The sequence below is a fragment of the Physella acuta genome, unplaced genomic scaffold (genome assembly GCF_028476545.2).
Source record: "Physella acuta isolate Inbredline_101_S28 unplaced genomic scaffold, ASM2847654v3 ptg000463l, whole genome shotgun sequence".
Taxonomy (NCBI): Eukaryota; Metazoa; Mollusca; class Gastropoda; family Physidae; genus Physella; species Physella acuta.
This window is the reverse complement of record NW_026731982.1, coordinates 794,044-809,797: the sequence shown is the minus strand read 5'-3', so window position 1 is coordinate 809,797 and position 15,754 is coordinate 794,044. Positions and strand designations below refer to the sequence as shown.

The following is a 15,754-nucleotide window of genomic DNA, read 5'->3' as shown; positions in this document are numbered from 1 at the left end:
ATGTTGGAAATTGCTGACCTTGATGCGAATAGTAGGGCATAACATATTTTATACAAATCAGTTATAGTGTGCCTTCAGTGCATTAAGTATTCTTTTATTATTGTAATTTTGTTCATAACGTTCAGTGTACATGTACTATCTTTATTTTACAAGATACAGAGATTTAAACTTTACCTAACCAGATTAGATGTCAATACATGGACGTGAATTAAATTGTTATATATTTTTTCAAAGAAATTACGACAAAAGATGAATTTAAAAACGGTAAAAAAATTCATAAAAAAACATTTTAATAACAAGCTTTTATGTACTAATGCACTAAAAAGTAGAAAATAAATTATAGACTACTATTTATAACTATAAAGAAAAGCGTGGGTCACTTTAGTACTTTAGTACCTATTTTATACCTTTACTAATATTTGAGAAGAGACCCACGCTTTTCTTTATAGTTATTTAAATAGTAGTCTATAATTTATTTTCTACTTTTTAGTGCATTAGTACATAAAAGCTTGTTATTAAAACGTTTTTTTATGAATTTTTTTTCAGTACTTTACATGTTTTATTTACAATAGTGTTACATGACTAAAAACCATTGCGCGTCTATTGAACGTGATGGCGCAGCTATTCAACCTGATGGCGCAGCTATGGAACGTGATGACGCGTGTGGTGTGGTTGGATATACATGCCTATTGATTCGGTCCAAATTTTAATTAATTAATAAAAAATTAATTAGGCATCCAATTAAGTCAAATTTAGTTTCAGATTGCATTGTCTTCATGTCTTGACCCACGTGCCAACTGTGAATCGTATCGGTCAAGTAGTACTGTCCGAATTTTCACTCCTGCGTTTCCATCTAGACAGACAGTCTGTTGACAAAATGTCGACAGACTGTCGACAGAGGAAGTGAGTTAAATAAAAGCTTGTAAAAAAAAATTCATAAAAAACGTTTTAATAACAAGCTTTTATGTAATGATGCACTAAAAAGTAGAAAATAAATTATACACTAATATTTAAATTACTATAAAGAAAATCGTGGGTCACTTTAGTACCTATTGGATACCTTTACTAATATTTGAGAAGAGACCCACGCTTTTCTTTATAGTAATTTAAATAGTAGTGTATAATTTATTTTCTACTTTTTAGTGCATCATTACATAAAAGCTTGTTATTAAAACGTTTTTTATGAATTTTTTTTTCAGTACGTTACATGTTTTATTTGCAATAGTGTTACATGACTAAAAACCATTGCGCGTCTATTGAACGTGATAGCGCAGCTATTAAACCTGATTGAACGTGATGACGTATGTGGTGTGGTTGGCTAGACATGCCTACTAATTCGGTCCAAATTTTAATTAATTCATAAAAAATTAATTAGGCATCCAATTAAGTCAAATTTAGATTTAGATTGCATTGTCTTCATGTCTTGACCCACGTGCCAACTGTGAATCGTATCGGTCAAGTAGAACTGTCCGAATTTTCACTCCTGCGTTTCCATCTAGACAGACAGACTGTCGACAGAATGTCGACAGACTGTCGACAGAGGAAGTGAGTTAAATACAAGCTTGTAAAAACCAAGTATGTTCAATGGCTGAAAACTTTGAACTGACAATCGTTTAACGAAACAATCCAATGTTATAAAAGTACTTTAAATATTTATAAGTATTATGATTTAGCTAAACTAAATTTAAAATAAATGTAATATGTATTTACATCTTTATCGACAACAAAAGTAAAAATAATTACATTTTAATTTCTAAAAATAATTTCAAAACATATTATGACGGCTTACGAATCTTTTATATGTAACATTTTTTTTTGCGCAATAATACTGTTTTATGTCCCTTAATAGTTTTATTTTCTTACACGGTAGATAATTATTGCAGATTAATTTTATACATTTAAAGAACTTTATATTAAAAATATTACAATGCTATCAATACATACATATACAATTATACACCATATGTGGTATAAGTTAGTTACACCCAATATATCTATATATATAGAGAGAGAGAGCAAAGTATTAAGATGCACGATCGGGTACTTCATGGCGCCGCAGGCTCTTCAAATTTTTCAGGCTCATTCATCGGTCTACGAAACACGGGGACCAGTGTCGGTCGGCCCCAAATTCCACGATGAGGGGTCAAAACTGACCTCGACTGAACGGCGCCTTATATGAGCTTTATATCAAAATATATATTTTGCCGAATTACCCCCCCCCCCCCCCCCTCCTTTATTTATGTTGTAAGATGGTAGAAAAACGCAATTGGGGTGGGTGGGGTCGTTTAGTGTTGAATTCACAAATTATGAATTACTGATAAGCAGAAAATAAACATATAAATAGCGGCGTACGCTACGCCGCAGGTGTGCTCGTTGTTAACAACATGCTTTAACTTATATAAATATATTATTATTTCAAAATAATTTACATTTCTGTACACTGACACCAGGTAGAGAATAAAAAAAAACAACCTAATCCCTTTTATTTGACTTTGTAATAAGCAACTGAATGATCACATTGATAATTTTAACTACCATGAGTATTTGCCTCCACTACTCCTAAAATTATCATCATTTAACATTCATTACAAAGAGACAATTTTTAAGCTTACTAAAGAAATTTAGTAATGCAATTGGATTTCTATTATATTGTAAAATTGCCTTTTAAACATTTAGTATAAATTAGGTAAAAAAACAATTTATTTGTAATTAAAGCCTGGAAATTATTTGAATGAAGCATCAGTTTTTCTTCCAGGTATATCTTACAGCATGACTCTTTTTAAAAAAATCTGATAGGCTTTAACTCAAAATTTCTTTCTCGTTCTGCAAAGACTATGTTATCAAAATTATTGGATGTTTAACTTAAACAAAGCAACTTTTAAAATGATAATGAAAAAATATGAAACCTTCAGTTCTTCACCGTTTTACTTAACTATTTTACATCCTTTAAATATCTATTTGACTGACTTATATAAAGAAAGGACAATGTAAAACTGACAATTCTTTCTGTAGTTTTCCAGTACAGCTTTTTAATAGTCTTCGCCTCTTGATACCACCTCCTTGCAGGTGGGTCTCAAAATGATAGTGTGCTCAAACTGAGCGGTATATGAGCCTTTTTGATCACAGAGAGGAGGGTAAGGATCCACAATTCCAGCATCACACAAGTTTTTCAGGGCCATTAAACCCATATTCTGCTAGCGTCCCACTTATGGGACGCTTGTAAAAAAAATTGCTAAAATTTATAAAAAACTAATTAAAACACAAATTATGTTTCATTGTATTTGAAAATGGTTAGACTATTGAATTTGTGTGTGTTTTGTGAAAAAAAAATAATTTAGAAAAATTTTATAGTGCCGGATTTGCAGGACTTGTCAAAATGGCGGAAAAAAGAAAACACGGGCACAGGAAAACGCATATCTTCTAAAATATTAACATTTTAAGTGCAAAATACATTTGAAACTTGTAGCAGTACCATATTTCTATCTGATAAAAATTTAAGAATAACAATTTTTTTTTACTACTTCGTTATATCAAGTGTACAACAAGCGTCCCATAAGTGGGACGCTAGCAACGAAAGGCCCCATGTAGATTGTTATACAAACGTCACATTTATTGGACACTAGCGAGAAACACAGATGCAAATGTTTATGTTAAATGGTTATTTATTGTGAAACAATGGTTGACTTTGTTAACTGCTGACTTTGGGGTGTTAAGTAGTATTTATAGATATTTAATTATGACCTTGACCTATATTTATGCAGATTGTTACACAAACGTCACATTTATTAGACACTAGCGAGAAACACAGATGCAAATGTTTATGTTAAATGGTTATTTATGGTGAAACAATTGTTGACTTTGTTAACTGTTGACTTTGGGGTGTTAAGTAATATTTATAGATATTTAATTATGACCTTGACCTATATTTTCTTATATATTATTGTATTAAAAAATTGCAAATATTGAAAAACTTACATTTTATTTTTAAGTTTTCAGAATTACACTTACTGAAGTATTTAATACCATTGAATACAAACTAATTTAGTATTGCTGTAAATTTACTAACGCTTGATATTAAAATTATAACAAACCAGAATAATATCAATGACCACGATTTAGGTGAAATGATTCAGTCATGGGGGTTGGTTAACTCTCTTCATAAAAGAGAGCTTAAGCTACATATAGCAGAGATGTGAATTAGCTGTGTACAGTTGTCATGCCCCAATAATATTACCCTGCAAAGGTTCCCGATACCAGTTTTACTTTGTTAACTGTTTAAGGAGATTCCTGGTGTTAGATTGGGAGCTGTTCGCATAGTGCGGTGCATACTTGGATGAGAGCCATGAACACTCAATACAAGCCCCCAGAGACGGATCCGTGCCCTAGAAATAAGATGTCTGATGTTCTAATGTACGCCTGTGAGGGGGGTGGGGTGAATAGCGAGGTTAACAAAAGAAAAGATGGCTGGATGACATCTGGGACTGGACCGGATCTTCTTTTGCAAATTCACTGAGGGCAGAGTTTCTTTCAGGCATCATTTCGGGGGAGGGTGGGGGGGGGGGGGGCTCTGCCCCCAGAAAAAAATGGAATTTATATACAAAGCATACTTTTACCGATGTCCACCCTTCCCCTGAAATTTAAGTCCCCACCTCTGAAAATTTCAAGTACGCCCCCGTATAAAATCAATTCTTTATATTTAATTATATTACATTTTCGATGAATAATAACAATATTTGTGATCATGTGTGTATAATTAGATGTACTAGTCACAGCTTTACTTATTTCCAAGTGTTGTTCACTTTGATGGATGCTATATTGAAAGAAAACTAGACTTTTGAACATAATTTCTGCATTTTCGACCATGGTATGGCTAACCCAATTGATCATTATCAGTATTTTTAGCTGTCCTAAACAATGTAATCGTTGTTCTAACAATACAACATCAGTATACAGCTTTATTTTCGCGTGATTAGCCATATTTTGTGATAAATGATTTTATTTTTCAATAAATGTTCATGGGGCCGTTCGTTGCTAGCGTCCCATTTATGGGACGTTTTTTAAAAAATCGATATTTAAAAAAGTATTGATTTTAAAAAAAAATCCATAGTCATTCCTTCATTCAGTGCCCAAAAGCTAAACCATATCCAAAAATTATAAAAATTTGAGACCTTGGGATAATATGGGTTAAGTATTTGCTGTGGCCCAGCCTATCCAGCCAGCGACGACAGAAAGCCAGGGTCCCAAAGTTCTGGTTGATGACATTCAACACCTATTTAGACTTGGCAAGCGGAACATGACCAACTTCAAAGTTTTTCATGTAATGAGAGACTTCCATATCATCATTTACATGGCCTTTGCCAGTACTGCCAAAGCTTTCAATAGCATAGACTTCACCTTCCTCCATCCTGGTTGCTTCACCCCCTTTGATAATTGGCACAGTTTTTTCACCATGTATTCTGTACTGACCAATAGAGTGACCATTCAAGTTTCTAATTGGCTTAACTTGGTAAGTTTTACCATCAAGCTCCACCTCATATGATTCCATGACTTCCTGTATCTGCTCACCAACATCACACAGCCTCGCATCAATACCTGCAGCACGCACACCATGACTTCCTGTATCTGCTCACCAACATCACACAGCCTCGCATCAATACCTGCAGCACGCACACCATGGCTTCCTGTATCTGCTCACCAACATCACACAGCCTCATATCAATACCTGCAGCACATACACCTGTGTTGGTTGCATCTTTAACTACCAATAGTAGCTGATCATATTTCGGGTTGAATGTCAAAGTAAAGGCACAATCCACAAGGTGACCATTCATGTGGGTTCCAAAATCAATTTTGTCTTTTTTTTTTTTTTTTTTTTTAATAATTTTATTTCCAATTCGAACAAGTAACACCAGCATGTATGTGAATACATTTGTCTGTAGTAACATATATCAAGGATTTACAGTAAACCAATTTACTTAAAATGTACACATAAGTGCATAAGACATCTAACATTTACAGAATGCTATGCAAAATGCGGAATTGGTGATCTGAATTATAGCTATGGAAAGAAAAAAGGAAGAATAAGTTAAGAATAAATGGATGAGTGGTGGGGGTGATGTGGACCAGAGGCGTAGCGAGGACGGGGGGGGGGGGAGGTGCGGACCGCACCGGGTGACACCATCAATTTTTTTTTTTTTTTATTTTTTTTGGCGTTTAATAGATTTCCTTACTTACTGTCTACCCTTCGCAGGGAGGCAGTAAGAGAAGGTTGCATGATTATATACATGAAATATTAAAATAGTTCAATACATGGCATGCATTCAATTATACATAAGCGTTTACAAAACGTCTAAGATACCTATTTTTTCTTATGGTGTACACTTGTATGTGCCCTCATGCTCTCTAGTGGGAGGGATAAGTTACAGTCTCTACAGTCATGCATCGTCACTTCTTGATGGTTTTCTGCAAAGTGTGTGCGTATGTCTTGGTAATACCCTTTGTCTGCACAAAGATCACACTGTAAGTATCTGAGGTGGACACTTCGTTCGTGCCTTTCCCTTTTCAGGGGTGATTTATATTGTTCTAAGCATAACCTGCAGTGACTGAAGTCATGAATTAATTTTTTACTTTTTGTTTTTTTCTTTTCCTCTGTGGGGCTATCTTCCTTCTTCCTTTTGAAAGTTGTAGTGATGTCCATATCTGAGAACGAGAGCAGAGTGTTCGTTTTTTGGGCTGTTGATGCAGATGGTTTGTCTGATTCCGACCTTGCTGCGCCTGTTTGTTTGCTAGGTGTTGATGGTATACTTGGCGGCTTGACTGGGATGATTGGGTTTTTGACCGATGCTTGTTGGTCGCTTGGTGGTGGTGCTGGCTGAGCGGATGGCGTTGTTTTTTGTAGTGTAGATTGTGCTGGTGTTTGATTACTGGGCGTTGTTTGTAAGTTGAGAGTTTGACAGCGGTTGGTCCAGTGTTCAGTTGACGAGCATGTTTGGCAGGCTTGTTTTCCGTCTTTGATGGCTATTAGAATGTTGAGTGTCTTGTTTTTGTAGTTTATTTGGATGTAGTGAGGGATGGATGATGGGTTGTCAGTGTATATTGAGAAGTTTCGATTGGTAGTGAGGGGGATTGTGTATATAGAAGGTTCAATTTTGTCTTTGTGTTTAAAAATTAAAGACCCGCAGCGACATAAACCAGCTACTACTATCAACTGAAAGTTTTCTTTAATATATACAAAAACAATTTTATTTTATTTAAAGCTTTCAGATTTGTGAAAAGGGAAAACAAAAAAGTAAAATTTGTAAACAATTATAAATTATAACTCATCCAGTTTTGCAAACACATTTCAAATAAAAACTGAACAATATTTAGCATATTATTTTTAAATCAAAGTAAATTTAATGTTTAATTATGTTTTGGAACCAAATTAATGTATTATCTCCCTTAATAAGTTTAAATAATAAAAACGGGAAGTAACTGTTAACAGTAACAATAATTGCGTGAATGCATTAAAATACGGAATATTGTGATGGTGTTAGTCAAATGCGTCGCGAGGCAGAAATATGGTTTTCCGAAGGTCAGTGACTGATTAATTAAAGTTAAAAAGTCTATTAAGTACAGATTGACGATCTAGTAAAGGTAGAGTGGGGGAACCCCATTGCAAAATTGCTAACTATAGAGAAAACAATGATACATACATCTGAATAATTTACAGAGGAAGAAAAGTTTAGTGGAATATGTTCAAGTAAATGAATGACCTTGGTGGCTGTGAGACAATGTGAACTTTTGAAAAGTTTAGTGGAATATTTTCAAGTAAATCAGTGACCGGGGTGGGTTTGAAACAATGTTTAATTTACTTTTTTTTCTACTTAAGTTATGTGTAGTTCAATAGAAAAAAAAATGTGTATGAGGGGATGGTAGCACCCATTGCATATATATATATATATATATATATATATATATATATATATATATATATATATATATATATATATATATATATATATATATATATATATATATATATATATATATATATATATATATATATATATATATATATATATATATATATATATATATATATATATATAAAGCAAAGTGGTCAAGTGCCCAATAGGGCACTTCCCGGCGACGCAGGCGCGTCACATTTGGCACGATGGTGCCTTGGGGCGATAGAACACGAGGGACGGTGACGGTTCGCCGAAAAGTCCACGGGGAGGGGGTCAAAACTGACCTCGACTGACGGGCGCCTTATATGGGCTATATTACGAAAACAAATTTCCTCCTACGACCCCCCTTGACATTTTGTGAGGTGGTAGGAGACCGCCTTGGGGTCTCACAAAAATGTTTACAATCGTAGAGCCGGGTTTAGTGACGGCTATTAGGGGCAGATCATTTAGTTTGAAACGATTTTAAACTTAGGGGAGGTAACAGAGAGGAGGCTGCTTTCACTGGGGTAGGGGGGGGGGGGGGTAGGATAGGGGTTGGGAGAATGAAGGGGTGGGGGTATCTTCCTTAACGACCTACTAATAGTCTTTTAAAGCAAATATTTTCAGTGGCAGCATTGGTACTGTCGAATTCACAAATTATGAATTACTAAAAAGTAGAAAATAAAACAATTAAATAGCGACATATGATACGCCGCCGGGCGGCTCGTATATTTTATTGTAAATATGTTTCTAACAATTAGAGATTAACATAAACGAGATTTACTATATTTATGTTTTAGTTGTAACATACAATGTAATATAAGTTTGACTTGCAGAAAACGTAGAGTTCTAATCAAATATTCTTTATCAGCCATGTATTTGCTGCTTTCGAAGTTGGTTTCACACAGAAAGCAGGATGCTGTTCCGTCTTCTGATTGTGTGTTTTCTTCTTTCTTTGTCGTTGTTGAAAGAGAGTAGGCGATATCCGCACACTACCTTCCTGTGTGGGGACTGTATTTTTGCAGATTTTGTTTTCCTTTCTTTTGTTATATTTGGACTGATGTATTTTGTTGTATAATTATGTATCCATATTTGCATGTGATTTTCTAGCATCATGCTTGTGACAATTTGTTAGTATGAGATTGATCTTTGTGTTAAAAAGAAAAAGAAAGAACCAGTACTTCGGAAGCACCAAATATTATCGATTGAACGTTTTCTGACATATACAAAATAAATGTTATCTTATTTAAAGCTTTCTGTTTTTAGAAAAGAGAAGACTACTAAGTAAAAGTAGCAAGAAATTATAAATTATAACCTACACACTTTTGGAACAAATATTTCAAATAGAAAATAAACAACCTTTTACATATTATTTTTCAATTTATGTTAATATAATGTTTAATTATGTTTCGGAATTAAATGGATGTATTACCTACCTTATTGTGTTTAAATAATAAACACGGGAAGTAACTGTTACAAGGAACAATAACTGCGTGAATGCATTTAAATAAGGAATATTGTGATGGTGCAAGTCAAATTCGTCGCAAGGCAGAAATATGCTTTTCCCCAGGTCAGTGATTGATTAATTAAAGTTTAGAAGTCTATTAAGTACAGATTGACGATCTCGGAAAGGGAGGGGGGTGGGGGGGTGACTCCATTGCAAACTTGCTAACTATAGAGAAAACAATGATATATCCATCTGAATAATTTATAGAGAAAGAAAAGTTTAGTGGAATATGTGCAAGTAAACGAATGACCGGGTGGGGCTGTGATACAATGTGAACTTTTGAAAAGTTAGTGGAATATTTTCAAAGAGCCGACCCGCGGCGTATCATACGCCGCTATTTAGTTGTTTTATTTTCTAAATTTCAGTAATTCATAATTTGTGAATTCGACAGTACCAACGCTGCCACTGAAAATATGTGCTTTAAAACACTATATGTAGCTCGTTAAGGACGAGACCCCTCCCCCTCCTTTCCCCACCCCAAACCCCCCCCCCCCCCCTACCCCACTCCCCGTGAAAGAAAACTCCTCTTAGTTACCTCCCCTAAGTTTAAAATCGTTTCAAACTAAATTATCTGCCGATCTATTCTCATTATCATCGTCTGGCAGCGGAGATTATTCTGGTACTATTTTTTTTGGCTTATTTCCCCTTGATTCTTCCCTTGTTATTTTCCTTTTCCTTCTTTTGTTGTCTTCTTCCTCCTCTGTGTCTGTCTCTTGAATTGTTTGTGGATTTGATTTGTTTCTATTCCTCGCTTCTGCTCTTTCTTCAGAAGGGAGTGGCAATGTGTCCCAGTTTTGAAAATATCTGATACCTCTACTATTTATTTGCATTATCATTTCTTCTCTGCTATCATATGACCATTCCCCTGATGTAACAAACTTACCATCCCTTAGTTCTCTGCTATCATATGACCATTCCCCTGATGTAACAAACTTACCATCCCTTAGTTTGATTGCATCCACCACCCTACAATACAGGTTTTCACAAATGTTTTTATCGCGTTTCTGCTCAAAACCCGAAACACAAAATAGTGAGCATTTCGATATACATACATACACACACACATATATATATATATATATATATATATATATATACATCCGTTGAATTGGGAGGATTAGTATTTCTAGTGTTTTATTGCTGTTCTGAAAGATACAGTTAATGTGTTACGACAGCATTTCCAATCCTAGACGTGTGCTTAGAAATCTATGCTACTTAAATACACAGGTCGGTAAGTAAATATGTATTGATATAATTGTAATAGTTTTAAAAAGCGTTAATTTGGATTAGTATTGCATGAATTACTAATAACAACCGGCAATCGATATCTGCTATGTCAGTAACTAAAAATATCAACTTACATAAACCAGTAACCTTGTTCGATAAATCGGTTCCAAAAAAAATTGGATTTTAAAAAATCATCTCGAAATTATTTGTAACAATACTTTGAATAACATATTATATTCTTTATAAACATTTTATGTCAATGAAATCGTAATTACAATTTAATATTTTACTTTGAGTTATACTTTAATATGCTACTTTCAACTGTTTGACAAACATACATTGTTACAACGTCGAGGCTGGAAAAGAACAAACTTTATGTCTAAGACATATAAACAAAAATGTTTATCTCTTTTTACTGAGTAGCTGGCTAAATGAAATGCAAATAATATTCTGCCAACATTAACACAAGCAGTAGATGTCGATCTTGTAACAGACTGAATTATTATGTATATTGTAATTGACATGAAGTTGCGTGAATGTAGAGTATCTGGCCAACGGAAGTAAGTGTGAGCGACTCGTCATGTATTTACACGCTTTTTTGTGAGATCGTTCACTGACGAAAGGGGGAGAAAGTGGTGTATAAAAGGTAGAGCGAAAGGTGAACGAGAGTGCTTGCTGTGAACATGGAGTAGGATGTCACCAACGTCACTTTGATTGGTGATTTTACTTGTACCAGTTGTTTATCTTCTACTATGGATTTACTATGTATTTATCATTTCACTGTGTAAAGTGTAAATAAAATTAAAGTTGCGCAACTACTGTTGCTCGTGTGAGTATATCATCAAACGAACCCACAATAACAACAATGAAATTGATGTTGTTACACTTAGTACGCGAGAGTGGCATCCCCTTGAAATCTGCATACAGAGGTACATAATCAATCGCATATTTGTATATAATGTGTCATATGCAAATACCGCCATAACTAACAATATAGTTGCGCCTTTTCTTGATTCCACTTAGGCAAGAGCCGGTAAGAGGAGCCACCCGGACTACGTTTCAGGGGGTTTAATGTAATCATGGGCCCCACCCGTTTCAGCTACAACCATCACAATGGACCTACCGAACATTGAAGTACCGGACCTATTAAACACTCAAGCTACTTAACCAACGGTCATTCAAGTCACCATCAACACAAACGGAAATCCTAATCGTTCTGACAATTTCATCTAAAATAAATAAATAAATATTGAGCATATCGATACATACGTGTTATATTGATAGAATTGTTATTCTTAAGTTTAGTTGTTAATCGTAATGAAATGGTTCTTCTATTACTGCAATGTTACCAATACTAGACGTGTGCGTAGTAATTTACGAAATTAAAATATGCAGAGGTTTAAATAAATATGTATTAATATTATTGTAATATTTTAATATAAAGTTCATTTGAATCATTATTGCGTACTTTACTAATATTGACCGGTGATAATTATGTACCATATTAGATTTTACCAAATCAAGGGAATTAACTCAGTAACTTTGCACAAAAAGTAGTTACAAAGAATGAATGATTTACAATTTATCGCGATTACTTTTAATAAATAGAAATTTAAGAAGATAAAATTTAATCTTAATAAAATGTATTTCATGATGTTTTTTTTTAGATTTTAAACCTTTTAATTGTAATTTTGTTTTCAAATACAACTATTACTATGTGAGGTACATACTTTCTTAACTGGGATCGTTTAGTTTAATCGAGACCATTAGTAGATTTTCTATTTTGTTCGAAACTATTTATTTCTCATTATTTAATGATGGTATATTTGAACCATATATGGAGAGGCGATGATCAACTCTCTATATACCAGCTAAATTAAAGGGAAATAATGCTCATCTTAGACTTACCCTGAACTGTAGCAGCAGCGATTGACCTGTTTCTATTACTAATGAGTCGTTTTAGCAATACACGCACATTTCCTAAACAATAGGTTCACATTTCTAGTTAGATAAAATGAATCATAGATTTTAAGGTGTATGCATACATAATTCATTGTTAAAGAAAGCACACGTCATAAAGTACGTGTATTATTAAAAACCTATATCAGTCTTTGCAACCGATAACGAAAATAAGAAAACAAAAGCGAACAACCATGCAGAGACGTTGGGACGCAACAAGTACACTCATTAATAATGAAACACGTTCACATTATTAGTTTGATTAAATGAAACCTAAATATTATGTTTTTGCATAAAGAAATGATTGTGGAAGAAAGTCCACGTAAGCAATAAATTATATTATTGTAATCAATCTTAGTCCCCTCTAGCGGATGACGAACAGGGTGTATTGACCTACAGACGTTTAACATTACACGACTGGGGTCGAAACAAAATCAATATATCAATATATATTTAATATTATGCTAACAAAATGTGTAAATACTTGGAGAACCATTTTGCCTGTACATAAGCTAACAATTTGGCAACAATTTGCACAAGAACAGCGCATCTTCACAAATCATTTTAAAATACACACACAAATAAATGTAAAAGGCTTTTTAATTAAAACGTTTTTTCCCCATTTTTTTCGGGAGCCTATCCCCTTAAACACGTTTATATTGATACCCTTTTACTTGTGTCTTAAAAGGAATGTTATGGTTTTTAATATAACTATACTGAAAAAGTTGTAAAATATCCATTTACCTATTTATCTCGTTACACACTAAAGGTTGTTGATGCACAGTATACGTACATTTACTACCAGTTGTTATAGTATAGGCTGATAAAAAAAAAAGTTTAGTAAAAAATGTTTTTACCTTTAAAATAACCAACACAAAACGCATACATTTTCTAACTCACTCATCGTAATTGTTATTTTACAATGATACGTCATCAAACAACCGCCACAGTCATTATATAATTTATGTCTGAATGTGTCCCTACAATCAGCTTGCTGAAAACTAGTAGGAACGTATAGATTCTGACCAGTATACAGTCTTCCTTCTATTCTGGTTTGTTTTGATATTGTTACACAGCAAATGCCAGGACAAATCAAGATCACATATAACTGTCACTTCAAGATCACATATAACTGTCACTTCAAGATCACAAATAACTGTCACTTCGAGATCACATATAAACTGTCACTTCAAGATCACATATTACTGTCACTTCAAGATCACATATAACTGTCACTTCAAGATCACATATAACTGCCACTTCAAATGTATTTATTTTAAACAATCATTTTAATTAGCTCTCAGTGATGCTCATAATTATGTTGATATTAGTTGTTACTCAGCACTTGTTAAAACAATGTATTATTATATATTTCAGTTGCGTTCCATTTTAATATTTGTAATAGCAGGGGCGTTAATCTTTGATCTCGCTTATTAATATTGTTAATATAATAATTTAAGTGTAAATTAAAATTAATTATTATATATTTTTTCAAATTGTAATATAAAACTGTATATACTGATTTAGGCTTCTGAGATTTGATATTCATCTTAACTGTTTTGTATCAGGTTTTGCTACATCTCATTTTTTTTTTAAGTTATGAATGTAGGGCCTATAATTTACTCTTTCTAACGCAAGTATCCACACACATTTGAAATAGAAATCATCAATCTATGAATCATTAATAGCACGTATCTTCACATCCAGTAAATCTTTCACCTTTCTAACAGTTGGTCATGCCTGAATGTGTAGGAAATACTGGAAACAACAACATGCTGGTTCACTCAATTGAAACTTTTCTTACAAACATCATCACTGGGGTTACACTCACTTCACTACGTACCAACAAAACATAAATGTCCACTTTACCCAACCCCATGCTGTAACTGTTTTGACTAAACCAACGCGTACGTACCGTGACACGTGTACAGCCGTAGAACGTTTAGTTAACTTGCATTCATTGATGCAACTATTATATTACACCATTGCTTGCTAATTGTAAAAACGTATTTATTCATCTATAACAAAGTAATCTTATAAAAATAATTTAAACTGTGCCAAAAGTCTGTAAATTGAAGTTTCACAGTATTTATACCTTTGTACTTAATTCTCCTTACATACGACACTGATGTCTTCGCTTAATTAGCTTGCTGTTGTTTGTAGATTGTGGTAAATTACAGCTGCTTTTCTGTGGGTAGATAATCATCGTTTAGATATTGCGAGCTTCTGATGAATTATCGTATGGATATTGCGAGCTACTAATGGTGTTTTAATATTCATAGTCATTTCGACTTCATAAATTAGGAATCACAAAAAAGGAGAAAATAAAACACATTAAAATACGTGTATAGCTTTTAGATGCACTGAAAGTAAGAAAATAGTGTATTTGCTTTCTTTATTAAAACCCATCGTCGCTCGTCAGATATTGTGCATAATTAAGCGATAGTGATAGTCTACATAAATGTGACATGAGAGTGGTAGTCTACAAAAATGTGACGTGAGACTGGTAGTCTACAGAAATGTGACATAGAGTGATAGTCTATAGACATGTGATGTGACATGAATGTGGTAGTCTACAGACATGTGAAATGAGAGTGATAGTCTACAGAAATGTGATGTGACATGAAAGTGGTAGTCTACAGACATGATATGTCATTTGAGAGTTGCAGTCTACATAAATGTGATGTTTTAATACCTTTTTTTAGTCTAGAGAAATGTATTAGTGTAAGAAATGTGATGTTTTAGGAGAGTGGTAGTATAGAGAAATGTATTAGTGAAAGTAATGTGATGTTTTAGGAGAGTGGTAGTATAGAGAAATTTATTAGTGTAAGAAATGTGATGGAGGTTTTCACACCTGGGCGCTGATTTAGAGGCGACGCGAGGGGGGTGGGGATACATATGTCCCCGGGCACCGACCTTCGGGGGCGCCAAAATGGGTTGGAAAAACAAATTGGAAGTTTGAGGGGGGGGGTGCAAATTGAAAATGTAAAGTTTGTCCCCGGTAGCCAGGAAGGGTCGCGACGCCTCTGCACTAATTACAGCTGTTTGGATGGGACAGCTGGTTGTTTTGTTTTAGTCTCATAGTACTCATATTATATATATATATATATATATATATATATATATATATATA

At 33.8% G+C, this 15,754-nt stretch overlaps 1 protein-coding gene across 1 annotated transcript; it reads right to left on the bottom strand.

The window, feature by feature from the left end:
• Window positions 1–2,650: 2,650 nt before the first annotated feature.
• On the bottom strand, window positions 2,651–5,831 carry LOC131943606 (methionine aminopeptidase 2-like). Its single transcript, XM_059303811.1, is given in 3 exon segments — window positions 2,651–3,183; window positions 5,190–5,622; window positions 5,723–5,831. Coding segments are annotated over 3 exon segments (696 nt in total). The 3' UTR covers window positions 2,651–3,029.
• Between the last annotated feature and the right edge of the window lie 9,923 nt (window positions 5,832–15,754).